Genomic DNA, 17,681 nt, shown 5'->3' with positions numbered 1-17,681 from the left:
TTGCATGTGACCAGAGGCTTGGGATCCCAGAGATGTCACTGCCTGACGAATGACTTAATGGCTGCAGATCTGTTTGGCTTGCTTCCCCATTCATTTTCATTTTCTGTAACTCAGTAGATGCTCCTAAGAAACATTTGCACAAAACACATATGCACGTCCTGCACAAATGCTACCTTTCCAAGTTCCAGCTCTCATCTGACTCCCACTTTGGCTAATGGTATTAGGCTCTTTGAGTGAGGACCATAAGTTATAGCTCAGTGGAGCATTGTTCACCCTGGCAACTGTGAATGGCAGTTGAGAAATGTCTGCCCCTGCCAAAAGAAGAATTACATGACCCACAGTGCTGGACTTTCAGCTATATCAATACTGTCAGTACTGGAACTAGAACAGCGGGGATACTGTCAAGTTCTTTATCAACCCTGTAACTTGAGATTATATGAAAAAATAAAATAGCTGAAGGTAAACCTCACTGAAACAAGTGCTGTGTGATATACAGGGAATAGTACTTTCATTTTCTGTAAGTTATGAATGGCATGACACAGGCCTATAGGCTCTCTAAACAGATCAAAAGATGACTGCTTGAAAACTGAGACGTGAAAGGCTCCACTTTCAGGCACTACTTCACTTTCAGATCTCACGGGTAAGCTAGCACATTTAAGCAGGTGTCAGGCTCTAATCTTATCATTTTCACTCTGATGGATCCTACACATAGATATGCTGGAAAAAGATCATGGATTGAAAGAGGGCAGGTGAGATCCGCATTTTCCAGCAAGTCCTTCACTTAAATCATTATGCTGGTTGTTTGCTCTTCTCTGTCTAAAAAGACTAATTAAAGAGTCTTTGAAACGTGATTGTTTCCAATGAAAGCATCGACTCTCAGCGTGCTTACTTTGATTTTCCTTGTAATTTGGTTAGGTTTAGGCACAAAAATACACTGTCAAAGTTGTTGATTACCTGTATTACTCACAGACCCCCTAGAAGATGGCTAACATTATAATGTAAGCATAGGTCATAATAACAGCTTGCCAAAATGACAGACAGTACCTGGTTGTTTTCTGGGGAAGACAGTCTCTTTTGTTTCCTTAAAAAATATATATATTTTGACTGTTTCAGAAAGAAAAGTTGGAATTTTTAAACTATATTTCAGAGATTGGGGGAGGACTTTTTCTAGATTGTGCATTTTAAAACACAGCTCATGTACTACTTCTCATATCAATATCAAGTTCATGAAAAGGGCAAATAAAGCGCAGCTTATTTTAATATTGTTATTTTCCCATCTTCTTTTAGACCACTGCCCCCTTACTTGGGAAGAAACAAGCAGTTCCTTTGTACGTCACATTACCAGAAAACTGTGTTACTCTGCCCCAGGTAAACAGAATACAAAGAGCTCAGTGTGTGACTTCTGACCAGGATTCAGTGTTTCACTGCTTCCTTGTCCTTTAAGAGTTCCTCTCCAAGTGGTTGACCTGGCAGTTGGCAGACATGTCCACCACCCATTACCACCACCACATGCTCAAAAACAGTGGCCTATCATGTGTGCAGAAAAACAATGCAACACAAAGCAACAACAGGCCTGGCAAAGTGGTGTTGGATAACATGTTTTTGTATTCTGTGAAAAGCTGATGCTGCAGTTTCGCTGCACAGTGACAAAAGGTGGAGGCCAAGAACCGAATGGTAGAGTTGAAACTGTGGGTGCGGTAGTAGACTGTGGATATTTTTCTCTGTATGTCCATCAGTCTGTGCCCCCCAAGCACATGAAGAAGGGAACTTTCCTATGACAATGGATGTTCCTCAGAAAACTCCAGACTGTCTGTGCATCATCTGGTTTGAGCTAATTTAATTGATCATTTGTTTTGGAATATGTACCACAAAAGCACAATACCATCTAACACTATAAGAGCCTCAAAGTGGTTCCTGCTATTAGCCGATGTGACTCGGGGGCACTATTTGAACATGAAGAGGAGAGAGGATTTGAGTTTTGATTAAAAATGTCTAAAGTGAAAAAAGGCTTTTGGAGGTCCAGCAGATCAATTTTGTCCTGGGGCGCTAGTGGCAGGTTTATCTTCTCCCCCCCCCCCTTATGCTTAATGTGCCTTTGTATGTAGAAAAGCTACAACGACAGCCATGGGCACAGGTTTTGTTTGAGCACTGGGGGGTGAGTGTGGATTAAGCAGAAGGTCTCGAGGTCTTCCCCAAGGAATTACTGACACTTATTTTCCTTCTGGTGAATTTTAGACCTCTTCTGCCCCCGTTTCTGATAGAAATGTCTTTTTTTATATAGAAGAAAAAATTTTAAAATCAGTCATCAGGTGCCAATTCAACATGCCTGGAAGTTATGTTATTATTGGTGGGAACAAATGTGTGAGATGGGCGCCTGCATTCACCACTGACATCTGTACTATGATGTAGCAACCAGATCCCACAGACGAGACATAGAAGGAAAAAAAAACATATAAAGAATGTGAAGAGTATAAGGGTGCAAAACAGAAAATATACACTCACCGAACACTTTGTTAGGTACACCTTGCTAGTACTGGGTTGGACTCCATTTTGCCTTCTATGTCTAGAAATCTATGTCAAGTCTTCTTGACATAGATTCAACAAGGTGCTGGAAACACTGCTCAGAGATTTTGGTCCATATCGATATGATAGCATCACTCAGTTGCTGCAGATTTGTTGGCTGTGCATCCATGATGCACATCTCTTCCATCACATCCCAAAGCTGCTCTACTGGATTGAGATCTGCTGACTCTGGAGACCAATGTAGTATACTGAATACATTTTCATGTTAAAAAAAAACAAATCAAAAAACAGTTTGATATGATTTGAGCGTGACTACCTGTACTAAGAAAATATCTAATCCTACACCGTTACAGCAACTAATTTAGTTACAACCCTCTCATTTTAAAGCAGTGTCCTCTCACTTCATTGTGAGAGGAGACATTGTGAGAGACATTGTTGCGCAGAGTACATGTTTTTACACTATCTGTAAACACCAGAGATGGATCTTCGGGGAAAATCCCACCCAACCACAGACGATCAGGAGTTTCTGAAATACCCAGACCAGCCCATGTGGCACCAACAACCATACCACTTAAAAAGTGGCTGCTGGGAAACCGATGTTCAGTTTTCAACTTCAGCAGGTCGCCCTGACTATGTCTACATGCCTAAATGCACCGAGTTGCTGTCATGTGAGTTTGCTGATTGGACATGTGGTTTAATATCCTGGCTGTATATTTAAGTCGTAGAGAATCATAAAGAACCATAAATCCAAAAGGACTTTTTTGACTAAAGCCATGTACACAGCGATGCAAAAACTTACCTAAAAGTAAAATAACTCTTTTATTGTGTCAGTAAAGAAATAAAATACATTTTGGGTTAAAAAAAAACCCTCGGCTGTCCAGCCATTATTCTCCCATACAAATGAATGGACTTTACCTGTCTGCTCTACACCCTGCTCTCAGCCACCCGCCGTTGCCAAGGTTTCCGTGTACGCGCTGCCTGGGAGAGCGGAGCCGCGCGATTGTCATACAGTACTGCCAGACATGGCGGCGGAGCTACAACCCGAGTGGATTTCTTGTCTCCCGTCTTCCTGGAGTTATGGTGTTACTCGGGATGGACGTGTCTTCTTCGTTAAGTAAATATCCCTTCCAAAGGCAAACGCTTCAAGTCATTCTGCTCGTTTCTATTTCGAACAAAGTCACCGCTGGATTTGAACGCATATCTCGCTCTTTCTCTCTGTCTCTCTTTCTCAACAGCGAAGAAGCCAAGAGTACAACCTGGCTGCATCCAGTAAGTGGTGAGGCAGTTATAACCGGGCACAGGAAAACTCCAGGTAAAGATGTCACTGTCAAGTTTTTCTCTTATCTTGAACGCCTTTCGTGTTCGCCCCGGCAGTGTGTTGTTGTTGTGTTACCCAAAAGCGAACACTTCCCACGCTGTGCGTGTGTGTGTGAGAGAGAGAGGCTGTGATATCCACGCCGTGTTTCTTAACACACGAGTGGGTTTTTGTCGCTCGTGCTGTGAAAATTGAGCCCTCTCGTGCCCACCTCTGCCCAGCTAGTGCCACTTCCTTCGCTGCTGCCTCTCCCCAGGGTGGTCAGTCAGTGGAGTTGAAGAGTGGACACTAGCCAATATCGCCCGAGAACTAGTGAAGAGGCGACCTTTAGCCTAATAGCAACTAAAGCACGTAAACAAATGTAGGAAGTCGTTTTTTGTTTTTGTTTTGGCTTTGAATAACCCAACGCATTATGTTGACCGTGCAGGGGAGTAAGATTAGTGCATTTAAGTGTTTTGACACAGGACCCTACTTAACAGTAAGCTCCTGTGTGACAGGTAAGCAGGAAAACTGTAGCAGATTGAAGTATAGCTCTGCTGAATTTCATCATTAATTTTTTTTGCAGTGAGCTTATATATATATATATATATATATATATATATATATATATATATATATATATATATATATATATATATATATATATATTCCTACAAAAAGCTTGACTTATCTTAGAGACATGGTACAATTAGCTGCTTAGTGCGCTTTTCTGGTGAGATTATGATGCAACTATATACAGCAGCAGCAAGCTCTTCTTTAACTTCAAGCACCCCCTCTCCTGTTAAGAGTGTCTGCTTCATCTGAATATGGCTGCAACCAATGAGTTGTTTTTTTTTTTAATAATGTGTGAGTTCATACATTTTCTTTTCTTTAAAAAATTGTATTCTATTAGTATCAAAAATTGAAAAATGTCCATCAGTATTTCACCACAGAGCTGAAGCCCAGAAGGCAGGCAGCTATTCTAAAAAAAATAATTACTAATATCATGATATAGCTCTGTTCTTTTCAGTTGCAATGATATGCTTTTATTAGCGTTGTGTAATAGTAAATGAGATATTTTTTTGTGGTTTCCGGGGGCAAAACCACAAAATTTGAATGTATTCTCAGTCAGTTTATTGACCAGATGACTGAACTGATTTATCAAGAAACTAAGTGACAAATTGAGCACAGGCGGAATAATTAGTTCCAACCCTAAAGGTGATGCATAAAGCTGGCAGAGGCAGCATATTTTTGGTGTCACTCACTAATTCATGTGAATGAAGAGGGGAGTAAACTCGCACTTTTTCTGGGCTCTCGTTCAGGGCACTAGAAAATCTAGCTTGTAATGAAGTACTTGGGCAAAAAGTAAAGTTTGTGCAGAAAATATGCAGTAGTGCGATGGGTTAAGTAGAGGACTTTTACAAAGCAGAGCAGTTTTTGAATCCCATGTGAAGCTCAGCTTTGAGTGAGTTTTAGCTTTTGTGAAGCATGAGCAGATGCCTGCATTTGTCTGATGGGAGGGTGTTAGGAGGAGAGCTGCCAATTTTCATATTCTAATTTCATAGCAGTTTTATTTATTTATTCTTTGCCTCCTATTGCTTTTTTTCAAAACATATTTTTCAAATTTTTAAACATTTCTCCTTTTTAACAAACTGGAACTTTTGAAATTTGCTTGAAAATTCGAGAAACTCTAAATTTTCAAGGTGGTTGCCTAGTTTTGGGTAAGTGGGTCTTTCATGTCTGGCCAAAACACCTTTAACTTTCTGGGACAAACACTCATACATACATGCATGCTGGAGGTGTTGTGTAGCATCAGCTTCTACTACACTGGCTGCAGGTGGATTGCTGAGCGGGGCTTCATGGACTAGACTTGTTCTGGTGCTCACTCATGGAGCTTTAACCTCCTAGGACCTGGCATCTACATATGTGGACATCACATTTTGTGTTATTTAGACCAAAATACTCAATTTTACTCTGCAAGGGCCTGATATCCACTTAGGAGGACATTATACTGCCACTGTTCTATCGAAATTTTAAACGAATATCCTCATATGTGGCTCTCATTTTTCTTAGAAACAAAAATAAGGTTAAAAAAAATCTGGTAATTCTTTGTTTTTTACATTCATCGAGTGCCAATATGCCCAAATATCAAAGAGAAATTAAAAATGCATGCTTTGGAAGAGTTCGGGTCTTAAGAGGTTAAAGACCATTCACGAGAAGTATTTGCAGTCTGGCAGCACAAGTCGTCCCATCAGGAAATGTCTTTTTCATGGTGGTGTGTGCTCGGTCTGCATCTTTATGAATGTCAGGACCCAAGAGGCCCAACAGAACCCCAACAGAACATAGCATCGTAATGACATGATCAATGTTATTTGCTTCACCTCTCAGTGATTTTTAATGTGGCTGATGGCTGCATGATTGTTCACATATTTGTCCACCTTTCCTTCTTTCACAGACTTACCCACCGGATGGGAGGAGGGATATACGTTTGAGGGAGCACGGTGCTTTATCAAGTGAGTTTCCCGCCTATTTTACCGCATGACACGCACACCCATCGCAACCTTAGTACCTCTGCATACAAACATGTCATCTAAATTCAAAACACTTCCCCGTTGCGCGCCACCGTGGTACCTCGATTACAAGCATAAATTAATTTATTTCCACTTAAGTCACCTCAGAGGAATGAAACGCTCCTCTCAATAGTCTGCAGCTCCTGAAAACACGCCTTGTGGTGGATGTGTCAATATAAAGAGGTTGTAAATTTGGAACCTTTACTCCCTTTTTGTGTGGCCTATCCCAAAAGTTAATGATTACACAGCTACATTGTGCAAATAACAGGCAGACATGGACACAGTGTGCTTGCTTTCCTCTTGCAAGCTGTTTGTATTTATTCAGACTTACCCTGCTCAAAGCTGAGTCTGCTTGGAAGAGTTGAGCCAAAGTATAATGCGTTCTCTTTTTCTGACAGTTATCCTCGCTGTTTGGGTTTATACGGCTCCTCACATTTCAGGATGACACTTGTCCCTAAATAGATGCTGGAGAATATTTCCGAAATACTACATGCCAGTCCACTCCGCTAAAGGAAACGTAAATGGCTTCTCATTCAAAGTCTCCTTCCAGTGATTTTTTTTGACATTTTTTTATTCCTACATCATATCTCAGGTATGCTAATTTCTTGTGGCTGTGTGGGCAGGGGAGAATGTCATATATCCTCTGTGTCCACTAAAACACTTTGTTCAGTTCGTGACCCTCTCCGTGTGAAGCCCAGGTTCTGCATGAATTACGTGAGCAGTCGGCCATAGTCTTTGAAATACAGTAAATTTCACATTTTGCTCTCTTCCCCCAGTAGCCTGATGTATGCGGCTAATCAAAAGAGATCACAAGTGCTGTCATTCATTGGGGTCTGATTCATCATCTGTCCTCCAAATCCAAGGGTATGAGGGGGGAAATATGTTGTTATTTTGCATGTTCTCTTGCAATTACGTTGCACGGCACGTATAGATGCGTAGTATGTGAACATCTCTGCCAAAGTACAAGAAGGCTTCTGAATGACTGAGGATATAGCATACGCGCCATATGAAAATAGGATATTATACCCTATTATTCTCATCGAATCCTCTCTCCTTTGACTTCCTCATGAATTTGAGGAGCTTCATGTGGCAGGCTGCCAGGCAGTCAGACTGAAAGGCAGTAATTTTATATTCCAGTATTTTATCTCAGCTTCTCGGTGCAAAACAGACTTGAGGAAGACATTCATTAGATGATCACTGTGATTTTGGCACAGTCCAATGACATGGTAATGTTGCCTGTAAAACAACTCACAAACTAATCATCCTGCCCCCCCACAAAGCAGGCCATCTGCATTTTTGTGAGAAAAAACCCATTTGGTTTAAGCCGTAGGTTGAATTTTAGTCAAAACTGTGAAAAAGTAAAAGCATTTTAAATGATATCGTTGCCTTTTATCTCATATACTGGCATACTGGCGCTTCAGCAGGGTCAGAGTAAACAAAAATATGCGGATGGCTGATTCAACTGAGCTTGTCCTAAACTGAAGCGAAGCAAGTAAAATACACAGAGAAACGGCTTCAGCATACTGATTCTCCCTTCTGTTGACCTTCAATAGCAATTCCCTCTTTTTTAAAACAGTAATGAAAATCTAGTAACACGGAGCAATGTGACCAACATTTGACCGACACTTTCACCATCTTCCTTCTGTGTCCTCTTTTAGTAAGTAAACATTTACCCCGTCCTGTTTCTTGGGAACGACTTTGCTTCTTTTGTTGTTTTAACTTAGCAAGAGCTTTTAGAATTTGAGTCATGTCGTCAGAACTGCGAGTGTTTTAAAGATGGTGGCACATGCTGGAAAAATATTTGGTCAACTTAGGGCACAAGATCAGCGATCAAGACATCTTTAAGGTGTTTTTATGCTTTACGTTACGAGGTTGCGTAAAACCATGCCTGTTAATTTCATTGTGACTCATGTTTTGACATAGAGCTTTGTTGATAGCTTTATGTGATAACTGTCTTGGACGGTCCTTGAGGCATTTTGAGGCTTTGTGTGAGGTTGCCAGTAAAAGCCTCTCAAAGCTCTCCAGTACAATTAGCCCAGTGACAGCTGTTCTTATGTTTTACAGTAGGTTATTATTGCTTTGTCATCATTTTTGTATTAAATATCACAAGTTTGGAGATCCTTTTTTTTTATATTCAAGCAGTGGCTCTAAACACACACTTGTGTGAAATATAGACACGTTTATTGATCAATTTCTGTGGCTGTTTTGCTAGAAAGCGGAAAAAAAAAACCTTGTGCCAAAGGATCTGGCTTATTCACATGCTGGCTGTGTGGCTTGGCTGTTACCGTCGGGTTACACAGTGTGAGCATCAAGGAGCAGATTGTGCTGACGCAGGCTGTCCTCTGATGAGATGTGCTGGGAAGGATGAATTGCAGGTTGTTGGTGTGATAGTGTGGACTAGAGGCATGCTCCGTCCCAAGATTTGATTAGTTTGTGTCGCCGTGAGTTCTGAATGAGTGAAGGTCACTGGAGATGTTAATTGAATCAATCATAGCTTACTGCTCTCCTCAGACTCGCACCACTTTTCTGGATTGGTTTCTGGGTTGCCTGATGCAAAAATAGGATTTTTTTTTCTTTTTTTTAACTTTGTGGTGTGTTCCAACTGGCAGGTGGTGGGTGCTCGCTACCCAAGTAACAGAGATCCTGGTGAGGTAGAAATCAGCAAGCTGTTAACTTGTTAATTTCATTCACAGGCAGTCAAAACAGTCAGTGCAGTGCAAGTGCTTTGCTTCCATGTCTGACAGGACTGCAGGCACTGAAAGTGTGCCAGTCCTTTTTGCTAAGATGCTTCAGTAAAAATGCCAGATGTACCTAAGTATGACTGCATCCAAATTTTTAAGTCAGGAGTTTTGGCCACCTCCACAGCTGTTGAACTTGGTAATAAATCAGAGAACACTTCAGCTATTCTCCTGACTTTACTCTGAGATGATAATCCACATATAAGAATAGTAGACACCTTAGAAGTTGGGTCCTATCTCTCATTAACTTAACCTCTATGCACTCCTGGATGCTGAAGATACATCTTTTACAAAAGTATATACAAGCACAAAAACTATATGCATTGCTCTGTGCAGACTACTGCAGGCAAAGTCAAGCATTTCTACTTTTATTTTAAGACATTTTCTCTCCCTCGTGTCTATGAGTAAATCCAGCAGCCACCCAAATCTGTTCAGCTTGTTATTATTTGTGATGAAACAGTATTTTATGAGACTGGTCCATCTGGCAGATTTGTTTTTTCATTTTATCTCCATAGCACATAATCCCAGATTCTAACTCAAGCCTCATTTTGAACAAGAAGTGGGCCTGTGATTTAGGCACTTTTTGCTGTGTTTTGTCACATTTTGCTAATGAGCATTCCAGACCTGTGAAAACCTCTCAGAAGTGTGTGTCAGGGCAACTTAGGTGAAGTGACTTTGAGTGAAGCAAAGGTGTCATAGCATTAATATATAGTAGGAAAGCGGTGAGCCTAATTGTAAGTTTGCTGCCTCGTCGATGCTGTAAGTGTAAATATGTTTATGAAAGACAGGTGCAGAAGTCAGTTCCCGGTCTTTGTTTGCTATTCTTGTCTCATTAATTCTGTCTGGGAATGGAAAAAAAAACAAAAAAAACCCCGCAAACTGCTGAACTCAGGGATAATTGCGCTAGGTTTGTCAAAGAGACTGCTGTTATCTTGTTTTGAAGCCTAATGAGTGAGTAATAAGCAGTCTGCATGTGACCCTACAGTTTTGCTTGATGGCTGTCCAGTTAGTAATGCTTCATTTGACGACTTTTTGCAAGTGAGCTTTGAGGACAACTTACCGTTTCCAATAGCTTATCAGTGTGAAATGCAACATAAAATATACATATCGTGCTAGTCTGCTCTCCAACTACCATTTTCATTAGGCTATTCACTTCTGCTGCTGCATAATTCATCACTCAGAGCAGAAGAAAGCATGTCAATTAAAATGCTGTCAATTATGACAAAAATCTCCTCAGTGGATCTGTGTTTAGCTGTTGGCTTTCTCTGCTTTAAAAGCCCGTGTACTCACGTGTCAGGTTACTCCCAGACAAATATTCATTGGTGGTTAATGTCCATCAAAACTAAATAATGAAGTTCATATAATAATCTTTTTAATGACTGTGTTTTTTTTTTTTTAAATTGATAACCTAGATTCTGCTTATAATAGGTTTCCTGTTGGGATGCAGCAACATCGGTGTTTTAAATAACAATCTGACTGATTGCTGATGCAGTGTGGGGTTTTTTTGTTCTGCTTATTTGCTATGTTAATTATCTGTTCCATCTTTTGTGCAAGGGAGGGATCTTCATTCTTTACAAAAAAGCTTTTAGCTCTTTGACATTTGTATGGGGCAAATCTTGTGTGGTACAGCTGCTGGCATCTATAAATGTTATGTTATATGCTAATATGTTGATATCAGTTAGCATCGTTGATACTGGCCTATAATAAGTCAATATTTTTCATACTGACTCACATTAAATCTCTTGTTCAAAAGAAATACACTTTGAACCTAAAGAGGATGTTCTGTTTGAAATTATGTTAGTATACATCCAACTATCCTCCCTGCCTCCGGCTCGGCTGGTTATCCGGGTTCAGGTCACTGGGGCAGCAGTCTCAGCAGAGATGTCCAGGCCTCCCTCACCGACCACCTCCTCCAGCTCATCCCAGAGGACACTGACACATTCCCGAACAAGAGACAAAGTCTCTCCATTATGTTCTATCCTGGGGCCTCCTGCTGGTAGCGGATGCCTGAAAAAACGCTTTCTAGGAGGCATCCCAGTTAGATGCCTGAACCACATCAGCTGGCTCCTTTCCATGTGGAGGAGTAGAGGCTCCACTCTGAGCCCCTCCCAAATTATTGAGCTCTTCACCCTGTTTCTAAGGGAGAGTACAGCCACCCTTTGGAGGAAGCTCATTTCCATCGTTTGTATCCTTGATCTCATTCTTTCAGTCACTACCGAGAGTTCATGACCATAGATGAGGATAGAAATGTATGTTGTCTTACTCTTTATCACAACAGACCAGTATAGCGTCACAGGAGGATGCTGCACCAATCTGTCTGTCTGGAGGCCTACATGGTCCACCCTCCTTTGGGTGCACCACTTGCAGGAGTGGCCGTAGGGGTTCATCCCCAGTTGATGAGCTATTAGTATTTTTATATCTTAATTTTTATTTACCTCTGCATAGTTGCAGTGACTGTAGAAACAAGCTGTGAACACAACAGAAATATTACAACCTTTGAAGTTGGCAAGCTGGCTGAATGTCAGTGTCATCTAAGTAACAGTTATAGACATGTCTGACTAAAGTAATAACACCCAAACAGTTTTCGTGTCCTTGCAGGGTAAAAAAAAACTTAAGTAAACTTTTAGACTTAAAGTTGAGCTACTCCAGCAGCAGCAACCTTTCTCAGACATTTCCTGTAGCTGCTTATGAGACTTGCACAATGATGAGGAGGAATTTTGGATCTTTTCTTCCTACAAAACTGCCTCAGTTCATCAGTATTTCTGGGATGTCTTCATTCAACAGCCTTCTTCAGGTCATGCCACAGCATCCCAATTGGGCTAAGGTCAGTTTTGCAATACTAAAACAGGATTTTTCTTCATTTTTAACCATTCGTGTCACTGATTTGACTGTGTGCTTTGGGATTGTGATCTTACTGCATCTCCCAACCTCTCTTAAGCTGTAGGTCATGGACTGCTGCCCTGACAGTATCCTGAAAAGCTTACTGATACAATTTTATGGTATTGCTCTTTCAGTGACTCCAAGGTGTTGAGCAGTCCTTTGCCTCAGCTGAAACATACAGTGGATGAAAGTCAGAGCACTAATTGCAAATAATCAATGCAGAAGTCCTGGTAATTCGAATGGGTTCACAAACATTTTATTGCATTCGATGCATTCACCTTTACCAGTGTTTTTGGCTTGCTTTGTGTCTTTTAAAGTCTCATTTTCAGACAATGACATCTGGAGTTTCAGTAAACCCAGGCGTCTTATCAGCGATCATAAGATGGAGATTAAAAAGTCACAGCCCTCGAAGATGGGGTAGGGGGTGGGGGAGTTTGTTTTTATTGACCAGAGTGAAAATGATTTTTTTAAAATTGAAGAATGACTTCACTCTATTTCTCATTTCTCATTTCTACCTGGGTTTGCTGCATCATTGTCAGTAGCTTTTCAAGAACTCAGAGTTGAGGTCCTAATCCTTCTGTGTAAGAACGATGGGAGTCCCTATGAACCCTCCTTAACTGTGAGAATGACAGTTATGGCAGACATTTAAAGACACTCCCTTCTCTCCAGGAAATAAACCATAGCTGTGAGCAAAGCCTTATATCAGCCCTGATTATGTAACCCTGAAAATCCAGTCATGGAAGTGGAGAGGAAGGCACAGAATCAAGCCCTTGGACTTGAAAATAAATAGATGCAAGTTAAGGTTGTATATTAAATTGTCTGATAACACCTACAGGTTATTTAAACCCTGACTTGTGAAAGCAAAGCTGTGATCAGTCATGCAGAGAAGGCTTTTTTTTACCATATGTGCCCTGGCTCGTAGTATATCAAGAGATTTATTATAGAGGGAACAAGTAAAGCCAGTTCCTTTCATTTGTATTGCAAGAGCTGTAGCTTGTTCCACAAGACATTGTATGAGAAACAGGGTGCGCATAGGAAAGCCTGCCAGTCTGCCTCACAAAGACAGATGACCACAATCACATGTACAAGGTAATTCATTTCTGATTCTACTAACTTCCTCCTTGTACATTGTAGGAAATTTGAGCACGTGTTAAAAATTGAGGTGACACACAAACCTTTAAGCTGGGAGGCCACACAAGAAACTACTCAGTGATAAAGAATTGTGACAGTGCACAGAAAAATTAATTAGAAAGCCAGAAGAAGGGAGTTAATATTCAGAAACAAACTCCTGAGTTTCTGAGATTAAAGATGCAAATTTATGAAATAAAGCCACAAATTTACAAGAAAAAACATTCAAATTTTCTGACATTTGTAAGGTTAGATCGACCTCATTACACCACAGATGCTAGTGGTAAACAGGGGATGCTGCATGCACACAACTGGATGATGTAGCGATATGCTTGCATGCTGTCCTTTGAGTTGTAGTCCCTCATCACAGGCTGTATAAAAGATGTATGAACCTTCTGGGTCTGAAAAGTGAACCCATGGAAAAACCTGCATTCTTCTTAAGGGACCAGTCGAGAGCAACTCCTGTGGTTATTTAGATGTCTGCGACTGTGAAAGCGCCTCTCAGCTCCCTCACTCCGTGACCACTGTAAACATTTTCCTCATGAATTTGTGCCTTTACTGGTTTCAGGTCATGTTAATAAAACCTTAAGTTAATTTTGCAGATTGTGGTCATTATTAGAATTAGAATTAGAAAACCACAAGTTGCCATCCAGTGAGTGAGCGGTTTCTCAGTCTGATCCAGCGCTCGCTCCTCGTGTCATATGTTAAAACAATGAGCTACTTCTGGGCAAACTCTCTTTACCAGGCTGACATCAGAAATGTATGAAAATGTTCTGCATGTGGACGCAGCAGGAAGAGATCAACGTCTGTGTGTATGGGGTTTATTTGTTTTATTTATTTATACACGGTGCACAGGTTAAGAGTCCTGCGTGTCTAAAAGCCAGCGTTGATTGATAGCTTAGATTGAATGCAAGTCTGTGGTGAATGACGGATGTCAAAACTGCTTTCCATGTGGAGTGGCCTGGGAAAAAAAAGCTTTGAAGTTCCTCTGTTTACCACTTTAAGACAAACTGATGTTAGTCACACGTGCATGTTTCAAGTTTCACCACAAAAAATCACACCCTTGGTTTTGAGGGTGTTCCAGTATCAGCAGCATTAGGTGGAACTGCCCGCTCCTTTCAGGAAGAGATCTATGAGCAACAGAGAGGAGCAGCAGGACAGAACATACAGCTCACGGTTGCAGATTACACAGAGGTGAATGAAATGCTGTGTCACTGCTCTGACCTTCTTTAGTACATTATGAAATTTTGTCCTTATTTTGGATTTGACTCAATTACAAACTTTGAGTCAAATGAAAACCAGATTTTAGTTTTCAGTCATAACATCAAAGCCTATTGGGTTATTGTTTGTAAGTTGGCCATTACACGTGACTAACTTTAAGAAAAGGCACACGGGACAATGTCTTATTCAAACTGCAAAGTGCTGAGAGAATATTTACTCATCCTCTTGGCAGGGGGAGGCTCTGATGTGTGTGACTGCTGACTCACTAACACTGTCTGTGCTCAGTACTCTTGCAGAGCACTTGTGTGTGTAATGTGATTTAAGAGGGAGACCAGACTGCTGTACATCATCCTGATCTCCACATCTATAACTCTGTTGTGTGGCTGGGTGCTGACTGGGAGACAGACAGTCAGCGAGGCGAGCTTTGAGCTGCTCGCACTGCTCTCACGCCTTTAAGTCTCGGTGGGGTCCTCACCATCTGGCTTCTATTGGGAGGGGTAAAGTGTGTATCTGTTTAGATGCTCTGCTTGTGAACATATGTGTAAGAGATGCTCTGATGTTGGTGGCTGCCCCAGGTGCTGATTAAGACAGTTTCTCAGTGTAAAGCCACATCAGACCAAGTTAGCCCTTTTGTAATGTGCATGTTGTTTACAAATTGTGTGCACAGAGATTGCTTCTCCTTTCATCCCATGAGGAAAAAATGGAGGACAAAAAATATGGGTGGGGTTTTAACATAATCATAACTCACCTTCTATGGCGTTTTAGGTGGGATATGGATGTGTTTGCACATATGACTTTGCTGTAGTCCACACAAGCCTTGCTGGTGATCAGATGTTGTGATTGTTTTATAGTTATTTCTGTAATTGAGCCCTTTCTGGTTAAATCTTACAAAATATATAAAGCAAATGTAGGCCCACACCTTTGGGTTAAGTAAGGGAGCATATAGATGACAGTAATTCTTTGGTCCTAAAGCCTCTTAGTTATGCGGCGTCTTTCATTTAATGCTGAGAGAGCTGTTGAACCTGATTAATCCCTGTATTAATCTGCAATGAGCCATCCTTTGTTGATGTTGTGTCAGGTTGAATCCAGGGACATCTGTCTCCATGGAGGTCATGCTCTAGTCTGCTATTACCCCACAAATGCTTTGGATTACGTATGAAAACTTGGTATGCTGGCTGTGTTGTAGTTTTTCAGATTCTGATTTTCGAGGGATAATGCTTAAGTCTCATTCTGCATTCGCTTCACTATAGTCAATTTTCCTTGATTGCAATGTGTACATTACAGAGGGCTATGAAGTCTTAAGTCACAAGGACAATATAGAACATTTCAAATCCGTACAGGCTGCTTCTGAAAGGCCCGAGGAGATTTATAAAGCTTCTACTCATAGCTGTTTTCCAGGGTGCCCATGGTAAAGAAATCTGTGGAAATAAAGCAAGCTGATCGGTGAGTGATGAAGGGAAAAGCGACTTTTATTTGCAACTGGAATACTTTACTTTTTGCCCATGTTATCAGTTCTCTGATCTATTAGTGGTGGATATCTCTTACGCTCTTAACATGTTACCGCTTCCATATCATACCCTGAAAAATCTTTTACTTTCCTTCCCCAGCTTTATCTTTCTCTCTCTGCCTCTCTTGTCTGTCTACCTCGGTCCAGTGGACAGTGCACGGCCCAGTTGTTTTCCAGATGGTCTGTGATGATTAGGGAGCTTTTGGAAGCCATCATTCTGCTCAAATGCTCTACAGCTGTGAGCTCTTGGAGCACCGTGTTAAAATGTCCACAGAGGACTCCGGACCACTAATACAGATAAATTAAACTTCTGAATTCGTCTTTAACAAATCCAAGCAGGCAGGGGGTTGCCTCTTTCTTTTTATTTTTTTAAATTGTCTTTTTTCTTCCACTTTATTTATAAAGCGGAACCAAATCTCTGTTTTCACAGTGAAGCCTTCGTGTGAAAAGGGTCCATTAAACTATTGGGCCATATTGTCATTTCACACATTTCCAGAGAGTTAAAATAAAAGGAAAAGTGGTAGAAATGAAACTTCAACACTGCTGTTAATACCTACTTGGTCCTATTGATACTGTGGCTTTGCTTTTTTGTCTGTCTCTCTCCTGGCAACAGTGTTTCCAACGCTGTCCCTCTGCAACCCCTACAGTCCCACAGTGGGCTTTCATAGGTACGCATTATTTAGGCTCTGCATCTTGCATGCTATTAGCAGGACATTGTTTCTCTTTGTGGCTCTCCCCTTAAGTTTTTAATCCTTTCACGGCTCTCATCTGTGTTTCTTAAACTCAGCCACGGCACAGATGCTTTAGTCTCCCTACGATGTTAGCCTTTGATATCACTACCTCATTTGTACAGTGATAACCCTTACATAATCTCTAGTAATTTTTTTTCACTTCTAGAAGAGAGAGCTTGATGCTTAGCCTTTAGCCCATCTGCGTTGCTGGCATTTGTAAAAGCCCTTCATCTATATATAAAACGTACCTGTGCGAAGGGTTTCCATAGCTATTTTTGAGCATCGCCTCACTTCATTTTTTTAAAATGTATTTATTTTTTTTAACAAGCGCATCAGTCCCCCCCACCGTGTGCCAGTGTGCATGCATTTTAGCGCGAGGCCCATCGTGACTTGAGTGCACTGCTACTAGATGGGGCACTCACGGATATAAATAGTAGCAGTTTGTCACGACTTCTTCAGAGAGTAGAGATATGTAAAAACTTGTTGAAAATAAATCAGTATCTATATAGTATGCACAGCCAGTTACTTTCAGGGAATTTGGTTCACTTTATGTGGGACAGAGAGATGAGCACTGACAGTAGCAGTGATTGCATACAGTGCCTTTTGTTGCTCCTCTGTGGGCGAGTCGCTCCTCCCACACTCTGTCCTCAGCTGTCCCTGCCTAAACAAATATTTGAACTGTGTGCCAGGTCTGTCTTTGAATAATCTGTGCTGCTGTGATTGATTTGTTTGTATCGCATGCTGAATGGCATCACCTGAGTTACCACACGGGAGGAATTTGCCACAGTGAAACGACATATAAAAAAACAAACACACAAAACCCAGGGGAGGACAAACTGCTAAATGTGTATCCCTTGATCTAAATCTGTGCCATGGAAGCCTGCTGGGTTTCTGCATCCTGGAGTTTGAGCCGCCTGTTTGAGATCAGGTGATTCACAGTTAGCTAGAAAGAGATGCATGCCTGGGTACTGGACATAACCTTAACCCAAACTCTCACTTTGGATGTTCTTTTGAATTCAAGGTGGGTTTTTATTTTTTGTTTTTTTAATAGAATGTCGGAAGGCATTTTGTTGAAGTTTCCTTTTAGTA

General features: G+C 41.1%; 1 protein-coding gene across 11 annotated transcripts in view; it reads left to right on the top strand.

Annotated features, from left to right (window-relative positions):
• The first annotated feature begins 3,488 nt into the window (after positions 1 to 3,488).
• The window catches only part of plekha5 (pleckstrin homology domain containing, family A member 5), an 87,454-nt gene continuing 73,261 nt past the window's right edge, over positions 3,489 to 17,681 (top strand). For 9 of the 11 annotated variants that reach the window (XM_080875769.1, XM_080875767.1, XM_080875762.1 and 6 more), the window contains exons 1-3: positions 3,491 to 3,637; positions 3,759 to 3,835; positions 6,273 to 6,330. In XM_080875769.1, coding sequence (XP_080731895.1) covers positions 3,546 to 3,637; positions 3,759 to 3,835; positions 6,273 to 6,330 — 227 coding nt within the window. In that variant the 5' untranslated portion in view covers positions 3,491 to 3,545. Of the gene's footprint in view, positions 3,638 to 3,758; positions 3,836 to 6,272; positions 6,331 to 17,681 lie in introns of all 11 variants that reach the window. The other 2 variants (XR_013970852.1, XM_080875768.1) reach the window with 2 other exon arrangements.

The sequence above is a fragment of the Rhamphochromis sp. 'chilingali' genome (assembly GCF_963969265.1).
Source record: "Rhamphochromis sp. 'chilingali' genome assembly, chromosome: 2".
NCBI lineage: Eukaryota > Metazoa > Chordata > Actinopteri > Cichliformes > Cichlidae > Rhamphochromis > Rhamphochromis sp. 'chilingali'.
This window is presented reverse-complemented; position numbering and strand designations above follow the sequence as displayed.